The 18,534-nt window shown below is 44.8% G+C and overlaps 1 protein-coding gene across 1 annotated transcript in view; it reads left to right on the plus strand.

Moving 5' to 3' along the window:
* ADGRG4 (adhesion G protein-coupled receptor G4) overlaps positions 1-18,291 on the plus strand; it is an 83,141-nt gene extending 64,850 nt beyond the window's left edge. The window contains 3 exon segments of the mRNA XM_029240238.1: positions 3,607-3,774; positions 6,044-6,105; positions 18,154-18,291. Of these exon segments, the coding sequence (XP_029096071.1) occupies positions 3,607-3,774; positions 6,044-6,105; positions 18,154-18,291 (368 nt within the window).
* Positions 18,292-18,534: the final 243 nt, after the last annotated feature.

Here is an 18,534-nt window from a genome sequence, read left to right on the forward strand (position 1 = left end):
CAACCTTACATAGCCAATTCTGATTGGAATATAAAGAGACACAAGATATGTTGTTCTCCGTCCGTGTGCCATCTTTATCCTTCTGACACGAGGGACAGAATTTTTAGGAGCTCTCCACACTACTGTCACGTGGTTTCCTTTGAGGCTACCAGCGCTTGGTTGTATCTTAGATCGTCAACCGAGGGCCCGGTGATGGTTCTACACTTTACCTCTTGACTTTACCTGGCCTCTACTGAGATAGCCTGGTCTCAGTAGCATGATGCTTTGAGAACGAAGCTGCCTTGCTCTAGAATGTGGACAGAGGTAGATTCGTGAACTAGGTGCCTGTGTGGATTTCTTCCTAAGCAGTAACTCCAGGCTACTCTTGGGCTCACGAGTTCTGAGGAGAAACACACTCAACCTTATGGAAAGAGGGGTTAAAGGAATAGCTGACAAAAGAACCAGAAAGCAAAGAAGTTTAGAGCTTAAAGCGGGGGAGGGGTGTTTTGCAAAAACAGCATGTGCTCCATTCCTGTGGTGGAAGGAGAGAGTCGTGTCTAAGCGGGAAGCCTGGATGGGTAGATGCAGAATCCAATGGGAGATCTCCTGAGGACGAAAACCAAAGCCCAGATCCAACACCAACAGAGCCAAGCTGTCTCCGTCTGTCAGATGCACTTTATGTCAATCAAGCACCAAGCCTTGCTAGTTCCTAGTCCCGCCTACAAGGTAGAATGTGCCATCTTGCAGAAGGGGGTGTTTTCAGAGCTCTGAGTTTCAAACTCGAGTTCCATGGACACACACACACACACACACACACACACACACACACACACACACAGGTCTCAAATATTCAAAACAAGAATGCAATGAAACAAGTGAACAAATTAGCCATTTAAAAGACAGATGGCAGGGCTTCCCTGGTGGCGCAGTGGTTGACAGTCCGCCTGCCGATGCAGGGGACACGGGTTCGTGCCCCGGTCCGGGAAGATCCCACATGCCGCGGAGCGGCTGGGCCCCGTGAGCCATGGCCGCTGAGCCTGCGTGTCCGGAGCCTGTGCTCCGCAACGGGAGAGGCCACAACAGTGAGAGGCCCGCGTACTGCAAAAAAAAAAAAGCAGATGGCAAGTTTGTAATTCTGGCTGAAGGGGGTTGCCCTGTGGTCGTGTGAAAAAATGATGCTCTTGCTGAGCCATTTCTGAAGGAGGGATGCACAAATAAAAATGCAGGTGACAAAAACCTGACATCTTCCCTCCTGCCTATGTGCTGGTGAGTAAGCAGATCAATCTGTTATTGGAAAGAAAAAGGAAGGCTGTCAGGAAGAAAGGGCGAGCTGGCAGGCAGCTCATTGGAATTCACAGAATAACCTTTAAGTCTGAGAACTAGCTGAACTCCATGCAGGAAATCAGAGCAGTAAGAGGGGCTGGTTGTCGCTGTGGCCCCTTGTTCCTGCTGAAGCTGGAGGAGTTTTACCTGCTTGGAGACTGGGATTTGCTCTCATCAGGCTGCCGGACCACCTTCCAGGTAGCTGCTGCTCAGAAAAAGAGTGGAGGCTGCTGGCTTCCTCACCACTGTTGTTTGGTTACAAATGGAGATAAAGCCCTCAGGGGAGGTAGTGGGGCTTGTCACTTGTCACAGTTTAGCCTCCAGATTGCTGCCTCCCACCTGGGATCAGAGAGTCTCAGCGCTGGGGCCAGGAAAGCCAGGTCTTCCCGATCCAACTTCTCATCGAGTGACAGGAAGTCACAAGCCACCACTTGAAACTTCCTAGAGACAGAGAGCTCCGCACTCCATAAAGCAGAGCGTTTAACATTCCTTTTCTTTCTTTTTTTAAATTGAACTATACTTGCTGTACAATATCGTATGTTACAGGTGTAACATACAATTATGTATGTTACATAATTCTTAAAGGTTACACTCCATTTAGGGTTATTATAAAATATTGGCTCTATTCCCTGTGTTGCACAATATATACTTATAGCTTATTTATTTTACACATAGTACTTTGTACCTCTTAGTCCCCTACCCATCCCTCTCTCCACTGGTAACCACTAGTTTTAATGTCTCTTTTTTAAAATTTGAAATATATTTGACATATAGCATTGTGTAAATTTAAGGTGTACAACGTGTTGATTTGATACATTGTATATTGTAATACAATTGCCATTGTCGCTTCTAATCAGCTCTGAATCTTATCTGGGTCATCCTTTCCCGGGGGGGGGGGTTGGAGAGAGAGAGAGAACAACATCTTTTATAACCTAATCTTGGAAGGGACATGCCATCACTTCTGCCATATTCTATTGGTACAACATGGGAGGAGACTACATAAGGATGTGAATGACAGGATATGGGTATCACTGAGAGCCATCTCAGAGGCTGGTTCCCACTGCAGACCTTATCTCTCAAGCTCTAGGACAGACAGCAGCCCAGGAGGAAAACTGCGGTTGACATGAAACCTTGATACAGACCTTCTTGCTAGCACTGCCATTGAGAGGGAGGCTAGAAAGGTGACCTCAGAAAGCTAGTAATGGCCTTGGCGTTCCTTAGAAGGAGTATTGATGGTGACAAGAGTAGGCTTGAGTCTAGGCATTGGTGACAGCGAGTGAAAGAAGCTGAAAAAGACTGACCTTCTTCTCCTGGCTAGGGTTCCTCATTTTTGTGTTCCACTGGGTGATGAAGGAGCATGCCTAGTGGATACTGGTAAGATGCCATTTGGGGTAAGGTACTGAATTTACAGGTTTTCCAAACTGATGAGATTTACTTGTCTACTGATGAGTTCATACACCATCAGCATCAAATGGAGGCTGTTTCCATGTCAGGAAAAAGATTTGTGCTTTTGTGCGGAGATGAATGAAGTCAGGTGAAGGATGTGACTTCGGCCATATTTTAACATAATGAAGCTTCGCTTTTGGCCCAAATTCCTTGGACTGCTTGTCCTTGCTGTCACTTAAGTCTCAATTCAATTAAAAGAACACTGATTGAGTGCCTACGGTGTTCCGGGCACTGGGTCACAGGGGCTTTCTGGCCTGTAGCCAACAGTTGACTGAGCAGATGTGGGAAGCAAGAAGTCATAGTGGAGGAGAGACCTTGTCAGCATCCCTAAGATGCCTGGCTGGTGGGCAGCCCAGATGGACCAGTGGCCCTTCCTGCACGGTGGGAGGTATAGTGGACTCTGGTGTTGCCTCTGAGAATATCTCCAGTTCAGGCAAACTGGTTTTCTATGCATCAAATGCTCTTCCATCCAATTCAGGTAGCTTCGCTCAGTCTCAATGCAAAGCTCAGTTTATTGCCTTTAGGGAAGGCGATGCTTGAGCTAGAAGATGCTATAAGTAGCACAGAGATCCAGTTCCTTTTTGCTGGGCATGTCAGTAACCTGCTGGTCCCTGTGCTGGGCTCTAGGGAAAGCGGTCTTCCTTGGTAAGTGAATTGGCCCTGCCTGTACCACACATTATAGTTCAAACTTACTTCTCACAACTTCATAGAAAAGCTGCCTCCTTGAGGTACCCAGAATGAACCGACTGTACATTGGGCTTTATATTTTTTAACAGGATTCTTAAGGTATAATTTACCCATTTGAAGTGTAGAATTTGATGAGCTTTCTGTTTTTAACTGTTTGGGGAGTCATTTCAGATGGCAGCAGCCGGTGTGGGCTCAATGTTGGGCAGAAACAGGAAAGACTGAAGAAAACATTTGTACACAACTTGTTGGCACCGTCCGTCAAGTCAACTGCAACTAGTTCCATTTTCAAATCTTTAGGCTCCGCCCAAGGCACTCCTTCAAAAACAAGCTCCCCAAATGGTGAGAGAAATGGCCACACTGTCTATACTTATATTCCAGAGGTATTGAATTAGTGTGAGGCCACAGACGTGGTCTTGGGAAATGATTCCTCCTCAAAACGAAATGCACATGTGCATGAGCACACCTGGGCTCACTCTGGACTGAGAAAGTGTGCATAGAAGCACCTAGTGACCTTAGTATGTACAAATCAGTGGGTTATTAGATTCATGGAGGAGAGAAGAGACTGGAGGTAAAGGAAAAAAATTGCATGGGTAATTGCAAACAACCGTCACAAACTGTTAAAAGGCACCTCACACATTGTCTAGTGCAATCCCCTCATTTTACAGATGAGGAACCTTAAGCAGGAAGAGGAGAACGCCTTATGGACAGTCCCGTCAGCAGCAGAATTGGGGCCAGAAGCTAGTGGCCCCCAAGCTAGTGCTCATCACACCCCACCGAGAATACCGGCTGAGCTGCACATTACTCTTAGAGGCTCACCTTCTTCCACAGGAAGCCAAGCTTCTAGGTACAGAGACAGACGTGAGGTGGAGACGGGTGTTAGGAGGGAAAGTGTAGGGAAAGGATTGCTGTAAAGGCCTAAAGTAAGCAGAAAGGCAAACTAGAGCAAAAACTTAAGAACTTCAAGGTGATGTTATGATGACTCCGTGTTCTGGGCTTCCAGATGGACCATAGTGCAGTGGCCTTTGGTTGCCTTTCTTAAAGGCCAGAGTAGACTCCGGTTCACACACAGAACACCTCCGGTGGCCTAGCTGTAGTCATTCTCTCCATCTCAGTGCTGGTGGTAGAATGGCCTCATCCCCCTGTAGTTTTCATTCTATTGGCTCCATCAGCAGTTCTATTTCCGAGGGCTGTAGGCAATCTGGAAGCAGTATGGTGGGTTAAAAAAAAAAAGGCACCAAACTTAGAGTCAGAAGAGTTTGGCTCAAGTCACTAACTCCATGACCTTGGGCACATCACTTCCCTACTCGGAACTACATTCCCTCTACCTTCAACATGGTGGGGTGTGGGGGGCAGGATGAATCATCTCCAAAGGGCCTACCAGCTTCAGGACTGTGTGAGGCCACACCACTTTCCAGTTTAGGCTCACTGACTAGTGTTGGAGTCTCTGCCTCCATTTCTACATGGGCAAGTCGGTGCATGTGAAGAAAATCTTTCCGTGGCCACAAGCGTCCATCACATTTCTGGCCAGCTAACTTGCAGATATGTTGGTGCCCATGTGGAGCCACTGGGGAGCCATGGCATATAGAGGCACGAACTGCGGAAGGTTTTTAGTGGATAATAGTTGGATCTGATTGGGGAATATTTTCAAGAGGGTGAGTTAGGCTTGGCTCCCCTGCTGTCCTTGAGGGATATTGTTTCATCAGCAAATATACAGCCCAAATGGACATACTTTTCTTTGAAAGAGTAGTAGTAAATACCATGTCCAGGATTTTAATGGCGTTGGACCAAGCTATAGACCTGGAGAGCCCAGGGGCCTGCAGCCAGCACTGAGATGCTTGTCAGTTATGACAGTAACTCAGCCAGTGGGGCAGGTAGTCCAGCCTCTTGGGCCACAGGTTCTACGACTGCAACCGGGATGCTGCCATCAGACATATGGCAGCCAGAAACTCGATTCCATTGGCAATGAGTGAAAACTTGCACCCTCTGTACCACTAGGCGCTCTCAAACTTGAGAAACAGCTGAACCTTCAGAGCAGGAATATCAAATTCATAGGGGATACAGATAGGTGTGTTATCATTTTATGTTGTCTTTTCCTGAAGGCCTCCAAGGTTTGTCCATGACTAGCCTCCTCTAGGTTAAGGTTACTGTGAATAACATAGCCTGTTATTCACAAGGCAGGAAGAACAGATGCACTTGTAATTGCTTAACAGTACTGGCAGGATGAATTAATTCACCCCAAATTTAGATTAAACTATCCGAGGAAAGCACCACAACTTTTACTTCCTTTCTAATTCTTCTATTTATTCCTTCATTTGATAAACATGTCTTATGATTCTACTGTGTGCAAAGTCCCTAATGCCGCAGCTGAAAATGCTCTTTTTTTTTTTTTTTTTTTGCGGTACGCAGGCCTCTCACTGTTGCGGCCTCTCCCGTTGCGGAGCGCAGGCTCCGGACGCGCAGGCTCAGCGGCCATGGCTCACGGGCTCAGCCGCTCTGCGGCATGTGGGATCTTCCCGGACCGGGGCACGAACCCGCGTCCCCTGCATCGGCAGGCGTGACTCTCAACCACTGCGCCACCAGGGAAGCCCTCTTTTTTTCTTTAATGCAGACAACTTTGACGAAGATCTCAACTGTTTCTCTCCTTTGAGTTGTGAAGCTGTGCCTAATTGTGTGAGAAGAATATTACCTGTGGAAATCAAAATGAATTCCATTCACAATCAAAGATTTCTTCAATAAATCCCAGCCGAGATACCCACCTTCCCCTACCCCCAGATTGGGGAAAATGTTGATTTTGTGAAAGCATCTGCTTCAACTTTGTATTCTAAATATTATTTTGGAAGGGGCAGAATGAGATAGCATTTAGTGAATATTAAAGCCAGAATAATTCTCCTATTCACTGTAATAGTTGTTTCTTACATTTTTTGTAGAGAAGATATGAGCCTATAGTTATGATATGTTAGGGGAGAGCTGTCTACAGCGTTGGAGATTTTGTTTCGAAAACTCTTGTGTCTACATCCTGAAAGGAAAAAAGATCGTGATCAGGGTCCTTACAGTGCTGGGAGTCAAACAATTTCAGGCAGCAGAAGTTTCCAGGTACCCAGTTGGCCTGACACCCACGCAGGCAGTAGATAAGAAAAGTCACAAGGTCATACCTTTTGGGGAAAAAAAGATGCTATCCTGTTGGCTTGTCATGACAAAGCACCTGAAATCCCCTTTACTAAAGTTACTCTTTTGATTGAAGCCCCTTGTTAAAATGTCAACATGTTTTGTGAAAACGGTGGCTCATCAACCCACAGACACCCATCAGTTCCTTAGTGGGGATGAACTTCTCAACCAAGACAGCCCCTGAGGGCACAGGAGGCAGGGTTCTGAGGAAGGGAACAGAACAGGAGCTGTCTGAAGCTGGTGGTTTTTCCTAGGGAGCAAAGGTCAGGGTGAGCAACAGTAAGGGATGGAAGAGAGAAGACTCATCCAAAGGCAACGGAGTGACCCTGAGGATGAACTTTGCCTGCCTTACACTGTGTGGCTAAACATGATGTGTGGCCTTCTTTTTTTTTTTTTTTTTTTTTTTTGCGGTACGTGGGCCTCTCACTGCTGTGGCCTCTCCCGTTGCGGAGCACAGGCTCCGGACGCGCAGGCTCAGCGGCCATGGCTCACGGGCCCAGCCGCTCTGCGGCATGTGGGATCCTCCCGGACCAGGGCACGAATCCGAGTCCCCTGCATCGGCAGGCGGACTCTCAACCACTGCACCACCAGGGAAGCCCTATACCATAACTTTTTAAACAGGTTTCTTAATGATGGTTTCCAAATGTTTGCTATTTCAAAAGACTGCTGCAATAAATAGTCTTGTACATGTCCCCCCAAAAAGAAATAGGTTTGTGGACTTGAGGTTGGGGGACTATTTCCTAACACTGGGACCAGTGGCCATACAGCTAGTGACTGCTTCTTTTTGACTGAGTCCAGAAATGTGAGCAAGTAAAGTTTCAGGGAGGTCTGACATTCTTTTAAGCTGTTTATCTGACCAAGTACAGCATGCTGGTCATTACAGGTGCTCCCTCTGGGCCCAGCCCTATGCCAAACACCACAGAGGATGCAGTGATATATAAGCCACAGTGCTACCCATAAGAAACTGGGGCTGTCCTTGGGGTAATAAAACATCCACACCAGTAACAAATTGTAGTAACAAATGTTCACCCTTCAAACTGTGTGGTAGAGACCCTCAGGCATAATATACAGAAGTCACTTAATTATAAATCTAATTCCTCAAATACTTATTGAGAATCCACTATGTTTGAGGTGCTAAATAAGACAAATACAATTCCTACAATTGACTGGGGAGACAGGAAACCAAATGTCCAATAACAATACTGTGTGTGATACTGTCATACACTATTACTGGAGGTTTCAATTTATACAGCTGGTGGGAGGACAAATAGATACAGCCTCTTTGGAGAACTGTTTCGTAGTTTCTAATAAAAAATTAAACAACTCTATGACCCAGCAATTCCACTCCTAGGTATACGCCTTAGAAAAATGCAAACATATGTCCACAAAAAGACTTGTACACAAATGTTCATAGCCGCTTGGTATTCATAACAGCCCAAAACATGGAAACAACCCAAATACTCATCAGAAGTGGGAGCAAACGAATTGTGGGAGGCTCATACAGAGTAATACTACATGACAGTGAAAGAAGAATGAACTATGGATACGCAGAACAACATGGGTAAATGTAAAATATATACTGAGTCAAATAAACCAGACATTAAAGATTATATACAGTATGATTTCATTTATATGAACAGGCAAAAATAATTGATGATTATAGAACTCAGGATAGAGGTTATCTCTGAGAGAAGGGTATATACTGGGAAGGTGCAAGAGGGAAATTTCTGGGGTGCTGGAAATGGTATATATCTTGATCTAGATGTTGGTTACAAAGGAATATACACATATAAAAGTTCATCCAGCTGCACACTTAAAATAGAGCCTTTTATCCACTTTATGTATGCTGTCTCTCAACTGAAAAGTAGAAGGGAAAAACTTTTTGGAGGGTACTTTAGCAGTATCCACCCAAACTTAAATGTACATGTAATTATCCCCAGAAATCCAATTTCTAGCATTTTATCCTAGCATAGAAATATAAAGATGTATGGGCAAAGTTCTTTACAGCAACCCTGGAACAGTGAAAACTGAAAATAAACTAAAGCCCAGCAATATCATAATGGTTAAATAAATGTGGGCTATATATAATATGAGATAATATGCAGCTAATAAAAAGAATAAGTTACATCAGTATGATTAATAATGTAAAGATGTCCACAATATAGTTTGAGCTAAAAAGCAAATTGCAAAATAGTACATATAGTATGATAAAATATGTGTAAAAATAAAACAGTGTGTGTATGCATATCCATATATATGTAGCCCACAGAAAGTTTGTAAGGATACACACCCTCTTGTTAACAGTGGTTTACCTCTGGGGAGAACGATTGGTGGGGACTTTCACTTTTTATTTTATATACTTATGGATTGTTTTAATTTTTATAAAATTAAAGCCTATATACTTTTTGTAACTTAAAATGTTAGTAATAAAAAAATAAAATTTTAGTAATGATCAAATACGTGTAGTGCTCTGAGTTTCCCTGTCTTGGCTGATATCATTCACTCACTGAGATAGTAACAGTAGAAGTAATCAAAGGGGGATTGTTGAGAAAGATGACAAATTCAGTCTTGGACATCTGGTTTTGAGATGCCTGCAGGACATTCAGGTGTAGATGTTTAGAAAGGAGTTGGATAGGTAGGTCTGGATCAGAGGGGAGCAGTTAGGGATGGAGATAGAGATTTGGGGGGTATGGATGGCGATCAAAGCCACTGTAGGAATCAATGTGATTATTGAGGGATAGTATATAGCGGAATAATGGAAGCAAGGAGGCCCAGACATGAGGAACACGAAGGGGCCGACAGAAGTGGATCAGCCTGCAAAAGCCATCTTGAAGGAACGGCTAGAGAGGTAGGAAGGAAACCAAAAGTATGAGGTGTCATGCAAGCCAAGAAGGGAGAGATTCACAACAGACAAAGTAGTGACAATATGCTGTGGAGAGTGGAAATATGAAAAGGGGAGAAATATCTCTTCAGGATTTAGTGACAAGGAAACTCTAGTGAGATCAGGAGGTTGAGTGCGTAGGGGGGCAAATGTAGCTCTTTCATGCTTAAGGAAACTTTTTTTTTTAATATAGAATTTTTTCATGGGAGTCAAGCTATTGAAACAAATGCCACTACCCCCCCTCCTCACTAGCTGTTATTATTATTTCTTGTAAACATTTCACTAATTCTTAGAGAATGGTCTCACGGGAAGCTGCTCTGAAGCGCTTTTCCAGTTACTTGAGTCTGCGATCAGTGTGGTAAGTTGCTGGCAGGCATTTTGGTGAAAGACCCATCCATAGTTAGGAAGGATGAGGCCAGTCGGCGGATTCTAAACCTACATTGATTGCTCAGAAATATAGCTCTTTCAATAAATTTAGTTGCTACGTTGCAGGAGGTGGTGGTGGAGATGGGGGTCACTGGAAAGGATTGAGGTTGAGACAGATTTTTTTTTAATATAGTATTAAAATCAGAAAGACTTGAACACATTTACATGGTGATGGGAAGTATCAATAGCTAGTTGAAGTACAGAGATTGAAATACTGAGGGGGAGAGGGTACAATTTAGCCAACCGAGCAAGGAAGGAGGGGATGGGATCCATAGCCCAGATGGACAGACACCTCCTAGACAGAAGGTGAGACAGTCCATTGTAACAGGAAGGGAGGAGGAAACGGTGGGAGTGGATGCAGGCAAATTTATGGATTTGGCAATAGGAATTTAAGGTAGTTCTCATCTGATAGCTTCTATTTTCTCTCTGAAGTAGGAGGTTATGCTACCTGCTGAGAGTGGGGAGAAGCGATAAGATGGAGAAGGTTTAAAATGGCTGCTATGGAGAACAGGAGGAAGCGCTGAGTGAGGAAACAGAAGAGTTTGTAGGCCTCCTTCAAGCTCCACTTGAGGTCATAATCGGGGGGATGGTGTGAGTTCATCTCCTGGGAGTGAGGGTAGAGGTGGAGGGTCTACACAATGTCAAGATCTCTGATCAACTGGGTTACTTGATTCAAACAACTAGTTAATTCAGTGCAGGAAACCTGCTAACATAATTACTTGGCACTAGAAGAGCCCAAATCGTGATTACATCCCCAGTGGCAGCGTTTGGATTGAATTCCATCACCAGAGGCTCTATAGCATGTGGGAGAAAAGGAGACTTAACAGTAGCACCTCATTACTCTAGTCACAGCTCAGAAGCAGCTGCCTTTACTATTCGCACCCTCACCGACAATACTTTTCTAATTGGAATGTTTCTTTGTTTTTTGTTTTTTTTTTTTTGCGGTACGTGGGCCTCTCACTGTTGTGGCCTCTCCCGTTGCGGAGCACAGGCTCCGGTCACGCAGGCTCAACGGCCATGGCTCACGGGCCCAGCCGCTCCGCGGCATGTGGGATCTTCCCGGACCGGGGCACGAACCCGTGTCCCCTGCATCGGCAGGCGGACTCTCAACCACTGCGCCACCAGGGAAGCCCTAAATTGGAATGTTTCTTATTGCAGCATTACTTATGGTGACAGGAAGTTGGAGCGGCAAAATGTGGTGGACACACGTTTGGGAGTCGTCTTCAGCAATTAGAAGCAAGGGATTAGATGTAGGTAGAACAACATGTATAGATTTTGAAAACAATACTGGGTAAAAAAAAAATAGCAAGAAACAGAATAATATTTACTGTAATACCATTTACAGAAATTAAAGACATTCATTGAAAATGATAATACGCATTTTATAAGAATACATACAAACAAAAATATAGTAATTAACCAGAAGAGAATGGTGGCCAATGAGGGAGGACAGTGTGAATGACATGCTGGGATGGCCGGGAATAAATAAATTCTGTGTTTGATTAACTCAACCTTCTGCACCTGAGGCACTAACTAAATACAGAGGTAAATAAATCCAAACACTTCCTAATCTCTTGAAGACTTTGTTTCAAGCAACACCTTTATCTCCAACCCAGAATAATGGACTCATACGGGATCAGAGCTGGGGGAGAGCGTGCAGGTCATCTAGGGCTGCCCCTCACCTCACCACTTATTTTTATTGAGGAAGAAACTGAGGCTCTGAGAAGGGAAATGACTTGGCCAAAGTCACACTCTCAGTTGCAAAACTTAGACTAGATTCGGATCTCCCAAGCCCTGTACTCCTTCCCCTGAACCCTGCATATCCACTCGAGAGAATTCTCACTTGTTTTGTTGTCGTTGGCCTCTTAAATGAATTCAACTTCATCCTATGGTTTCTGTTTATTTTTTTTAATCTAAAAATAAAAGCAGGAAAAAGGTGTACTGCCCTGCTTTGCTTACACAGGGGAAGAGTGGTTAAAACCAGTGAAACTTATCCCAATTGCAAGGGTTCTCAACAATTTTTTTAAAAGTCTATGACACACTTTTTAAAAACTTTTATTGGGATATGATAGCTAGATTGAAGGGCTTTTGAAAGTTTACTAAACAAGGCAGTAATAATAATAATGTAGTCCCTACTTCACTGCTACGTCTCACAGGGCCTGGGATAGCATGGCGACATTAATCCACGTGTTTATCAGCACACGTCAACCCTGTGTCATGGTTTGAGTAGAAGAGTTCCCTGCACTGACCACCCTCACTTATATACCCTTGAGGCATGTGAACATGCAATCTTTCTGGACATCTGGAGTGATATTGTTCTGTGACATCCATTTGATGTTGTTTGATGTTGCCCTATGCCTCTTCCCCCTTTGCAGGTTGAACTCCAGTCTATTCTATATTGCGTGGTCTACTCAACACAATATTCTTTACGACAGTCATCATCGTGACATTTTGCATGTTTGGTCATAGTAAAAGTACATCACTTTCTTGACTCACCAGAGGGGTTCAGGGCACACCTGCTGAGCCCCACTGCCACAGGCTATAATGGAAGGCAGCAGAATGGAGTCATTATTAGTGTCAGAGAGGCCAGGGTTTAAATGCTAGACCTGTCACTGTGTCACCAACCCTTGGCAAGATACTTAAGCTGTTTAATACAATCCAACAAAAATTCATGGACCTATTATAGGCAAGGTTCTGTTCTAGGGGCTCGGGGGTACGGTAGCAAATAAAACAGATGAAAATCCCTGCCCTCATGAGCTGACATTTTAATAAGGGGGAGATAGACAACAAACAATTAACATAATAAATAAGTTAGAAGGTAGAAAATGTCATGGACTAAATAAAAAGTTGAGAAGTGTACTTGGGTATTGGGTTGCTGGGGAGAGGGTGCAGGTTGCAGTATTAAATAGGGTGGTCAGGGTAGGTCTTATGGAGAGGTGACATTTGGGCAAAGAGGAAAGGAAATTAGCCATATGGCTACCAGTGGTGGACAGAGGTATTTCTGGCAAGATCAAGGAACAGGGAGGTGGCAGTGGAGGGGTGAGGAACGCTTGAATTCTGGATATATTTTGAAGGTGCATCCATCATGATTTCATGACAGATTGGGTATGGTGATTGAGAAAAATAAGATATCAAGAATGACTCCAAGGTTTTTGGCATGAACAGCCAGAAGGATGGAAATCCTGCCTGCAACTGATGAAAGGTATAGTTACTGCCCACATCTGATGAAAGGCAGAGTTTGGAACAGGTTTTCCTTCTTTCTTACTTGTTTATTGTGGGGAAAGATCAGAAACAGTGTTTTGGACACGTTGAGATGTCTATTAGAAATGGTAGTGGAGGATTTCCCTGGTGGCACAGTGGTTAAGAATCCTGCCAATGCAGGGGACACGGGTTCGAACCCTGGTCCGGGAAGATCCCACATGCCGCGGAGCAACTAAGCCCGTGTGCCACAACTACTGAGCCTGCGCTCTAGAGCCTGCGAGCCACAACTACTGAGCCCGTGTGCCACAACTACTGAAGCTCACACGCCTAGAGCCCATGCTCGGCAACAAAGAGAAGCCACCGCAATGAGAAGCCCGCGCACCGCAACAAAGAGTAGCCCCCACTCGCCGCAACTAGAGTAAAGCCCGCGCGCAGCAATGAAGACCCAAAGCAGCCAAAAATAAATAAATAAATAAATAGAAAGAAATCCTAGTGGAGATGATGTTGAGTAGGAACACAAGCCTGAAGTTCAAGGGATAAGCCTGGGCTGGAGGTACAAATTTGGGAGTTGTGGGTATAGAGATGGCCATGAGACTAGGTGAGACCACCTGAGGAAGGCGTGCAACTAGAGAAGAGCTCCAAGGACTGATTCCTGAGGCCCCACAGCATCAAGAAGTCAGAGATGGGACACAACCAGCAAGGGAGACTAAGGAGTGATCTGTGAAGTTGGAGGAAAAGTAAGACGGCGAGGTGTCCTGAAAGCTAAGGAAGGAAGTGCATGGAGGAGGGAGTTATCCACTGTCTTCAGTGCTGCTGACGGGTCAAGGACATCAAACCACATCTCACAAGATGACCTCCAAAGAACACATCAGCTGAGTTTTCACCACATCTGTGTTCCCTAGAATGTAGTAATTATATGTAACTACCAGAGGCCTAGGAAAAAAGCTTCTTTCAAAACCACAATCTTCTCTCAAAATGGGACAAGCATCTCCATTAGTGAGCATATCTCTCAAGTGTGACAAGGCCGTAAAGTTGGCCTCCTTTTTTCCTGTATATACATAATTTTTTTCCTCTCTCAGCCCCTAATTGCCAAGTTAAATGTCACAGAAGTAAACTGACATCTGAGAATTTTCTCCTGTCCAAGCCAATACACCTTCTAAAATCTTTTTAAGATGGTGAACAAACGATATTACATAAGCTACAAGTTGTGAAGCCTGAGCAGACCTCAAGAGAATTCATCTGTGAAATAAAATAAAACTTAAAACGAAGTTAAGCTGACAAGTATTGAATATATAGTGGTATACACAATAGTTAGCGTGCCGTATGTTAATTAGGCGTAAGTGGTGAGCTATTAGCATGAGTGATTTGAATTAGTTATTCTGTTACACAGCCAAGCCTGATTGCATCTTTCCTCTTTGTTAATTTTCCAGGCACTAATATTTCTATTAATGGTGAAGATGTTGATGTTCTCCAAAACATCACATTCTATCATGTTTGTTTACTTGTTAATTCCTTTCTGTTTCTAAGAAAAGGTGTTCTTCCTTTCTAAGAAACACACTTCCGTCACCTCCTCAGGGATCTACCTCCATCAATTCCTTCTCCTCCATGACCCAAATCTGTCCTCTGCTCACAATGCCCAAACCTCTGGCATACTAAAATTCCTTCCCCAGAATCTGTCTCCCCCACAAGCCAGCACCCTATTCTACTTTCTTCCAGCACCAAACCCCTCACAATCCCCAGTTTCTCATTTTTCAGTCCTTCTTCCTCCCCTGCACTACTGAAACTGCTTGCGCAAAGATCACCAAGGACCTACTAATTAACTTATCTGATGATTTCCTCTCAGCCCTTACCCTTTTCAACCTCTTGTAGCATTCCAAACTATTGACACCCCTCCATGCTAAAACTTTGTCCTGCCTCAGCTTCCTTGACACCATTCTGTCCTGGCTCTTATTGGCTTTTCCCCGAGTTCTCTCCTCAGTCCTCTCCTCTTCTTGCTTTGTGTATTCTCCCTGGGAGAGAGAATTCACTCCTATGGCTTTTGTTAGCAATAATATGCTTGTAAATTTCATGTCTGTATCTCTAGCCTAACCCTCTCTACTGAACTCCAGCCCTATATTTCCAACTCTTAATGGACATCTAAATGACTCCTAGACACCTCAAAGTCAACATGCTCACACCCCAACTCATTAACTTAATCCCATCTTCCCAAATGAGAAATCTGGGCGTCATTCTCAAGTCTCTCCAATGTCTGGCCACCCACATTCAATTTGTTCCCCAGTTCTGAAATGCCTCTGGAGTCCTTACTTCCCTCTTCTTCTCCAGGTACCAAGAACTTGATTCAGTGTCTCTGCATCTTTTATATGAAGTCTCTCCTCCCCCACCAACTCTACTGGCTTCAACCACATGGAACTGCATAGCCTTCCCTGAAAGTGCAATAATGTCTACCACTAAGGAGCAGAGCCTAACTTACTTATATTTCTCAAATGTATTTCTTATATTGTAGAAAATGCCATCTGTGTTCAACCTACAGTATATGCAGGCTCCAAGCCAATTATGCTGCGTTACTGAGTATTCAGTGTAAGGAAGCTCTGGGACTGATGGGCTGCAATGTGCTTTGTTGTATTAACAGGGCCCTTTGGGTCCCTGGCTGGTCTGTGACCCCCTCCCTCTGCCCCGCTCTGGAAGTATTATGCAGATTAGAAAAGATCAACTAATGACCAGATATCATTCAGGGGACTCCTACCTTATTCTGTGCAGTGAAGATCTATAAAAGGAAAATGCCCATTCACTCATCCAAAGCAAAATGGAACCCCACGGTAAGCTGGAAACTGTAGGCCTAATTCCCGGTAGCGGCCTTTCCCCGGTGCCCTCCACTCAACCCACTTGGAGAGAATGGATCTGATTGCAGTTCTCTCAGCTCATTGTAAAGGAGTATTCACATTCAACAAAGGTGTATTTTAAGAATATCTCTGTCACATTGTTACATTTTTGTTTCAGACAAGAAACCCTAGTGTAGTACAGTATTTCTTAGATCTTTCCTTCATTTCTCCAGCCATAGCCCAAATGCAGATCTTAACCACGTCATTCCTGAGCAATTATAAGGTCTCTCCACCTCCCATGTTAGTCTACGTGATTCCTCTTTCCAAAGCCATTCACTTATTTATCCAGTCTGCCTATTGGTTCATCAGTTAACAAGCATTCACTAACAGTTGTGCACTGGCCACTGTGCTAGGCCCTGAAATAAGGGAAGGGGAGGAAGATATAAAGTAAATCAGGGGACTTCCCTGGTGGCACAGTGATTAAGAATCCACCTGCCAGTGCAGGGGACACGGGTTTGAGCCCTGGTCCGGGAAGATCCCACGTGCCATGGAGCAACTAAGCCCGTGCACCATAACTGCTGAGCCTGAGCTGTAGAGCCCATGAGCCACAACTACTGAAGCCCGCGCACCTAGAGCCCGTGCTCCGCAGCAGGAGAAGCCACCGCAATGAGAAGCCCATGCACCGCAACGAAGAGTAGCCCCCACTCGCCGCAACTAGAGAAAGCCCACGCGCAGCAAAGAAGACCTAACACAGCCAAAAACAATAAATAAATTTATTTTAAAAAAAAGTAAATCAGACCCCCACAAAAGGTCCACAATTCAGCGCGGGAGATAGACATCTCTGCCTGGAGAGACTCCATTCTCCTCTCTGTGCGAGCAATTCTTCGTGCTTCAACTCAGCACTCAAATATCACAGGCAGAGGGGTTTGCTGCTCCTTGGTGCTCCCCCAGCTCTTTGTTTACACCTTCACTGGGGTGCCTGTTGCAGTGGATTGAATATTCTCTCTTATCTCAAGACAGTGACCTCCTTGAGAACAGGGATTATGAGCTTTAGACGTGTAGAGTTTAATGCATCAGAGATGGCTCAAACATCGCCGAACGAAGTAACGCAAGAAGAGTTCAACTTCCTGCCACACTGAGTTCCAAGCAGAACGCCACCTGTTGAAGGGCGGGGGCTCTTCTTTATTCTGCGAGACCTCTTCTGCAGCCAGACAACCTGCTTGCCAGTCCATGAATAAACAATGATTCGCCTGTCTCCAACACCCAGACATCCCATTCCTGGCCCACCTGTTTGTAGCCCGGTGCTTCTCAACTTAAATGTGCACCCAAATCAGTTAGACATCTTATTACAATGCAGGTGCTCAGTCAGGAGATCTGGAAGAGGTGCCTGAGATTCTACATGTCTAATAAGCTCCCAGGTGAAACCCGTGCTGCTGGCCCAAGGACCGGACTTGGAGTAGCGAAGACTCTAGCCAGCTTTCCCTATTCTTAGGCCTGCTAGTTAGTTAAGTTAGGACCACCCCATACGGCTTTGTAGAAATGCCCAGCATCAAGGCACCCAGCGGAGGAGGATAATGAGGGTTGAAAGCTAAACCGTGCTTACCAGTCTCTGCACCCTGGCACTGGCCACATCTGCTGGCAGGAAGGGGCACCTTCCCCCCACCTTTTTTCTACTTCCCACAAAGGCTCTGTAAGCCCCGTTCACCTCCGGGACTGCATCCATCGGAAGGGAGCACCTTTTTTCTAATTCACACAAAGCTGCCCTATGGTCTAGCAGCCTCGGCCATGAGTGACACCCAGCCTACCCCGCTCCTGTATCTTTTGCTCCTTTCTGACTGATCACTCAGGTTGCTGGTTCTGTATACAATTTGGTTTTGTTCTGTCACTTTCATGGGTGCCCCTGCATTTGTTGATATGTGAGAAACAACAGGATGTTGTACTGTACTGTACTCTTCATCACAGGACTTGGGCTCCGGACCCAGCTCCTTTTTTACTCACCTCATGACGTCAGGTGAGGCACATAAAGCCTGTGAGCCTTGGCTTCATCATGTATCAAATGAGGATCGTTAAGACCTGCTGTACTGGCTTCTCTTGGTTATTGTGAGGATCAAAAGTGATAACCTGGGGGAAAGCCCTTTGTAAATTGTAAGGTTCTGTACAAATGTTAAGGATTATTACGAAGGGGTTAGGTGGCATATATTTAAATCCCTTTGTAATTCTCCCCAGCCCGGAAGCACAGTGACCTGCGTGCGGCGGCTTCAGAGCGTACTACTGGTCGACCAGCTGACTCCACAGGAGTGTGCTCTGCAGTTTCTCTCTAAAAAGCCCAGCGACTTTGGCGAATGCATTGTGTGCCAAATTTAGAAGGAACTGTAACTCAAGTCCATCAGCTTGCAGAGTCAGCAGGAAGATAACATCTTTCATGCAATCACAGTGGTTTCACAGGAATTAGTCTGTACGGAAACACCAAAGTAAAGACACCAAATTCCAAAAAGTTGCTTTTAAAGGTAATCTTTCATTTTTTTCAGATTTGGAAGGTTGACTCACCTGTTTATATGCTAAAAAGAACCCCCTTATTTTGATTTCTGAATACTTTCCCTCCTAGTA

This window comes from Monodon monoceros, unplaced genomic scaffold (genome assembly GCF_005190385.1).
Source record: "Monodon monoceros isolate NGI ecotype Baffin Bay Population unplaced genomic scaffold, NGI_Narwhal_1 Super_Scaffold_22, whole genome shotgun sequence".
In the NCBI taxonomy this organism is placed as follows: Eukaryota; Metazoa; Chordata; class Mammalia; order Artiodactyla; family Monodontidae; genus Monodon; species Monodon monoceros.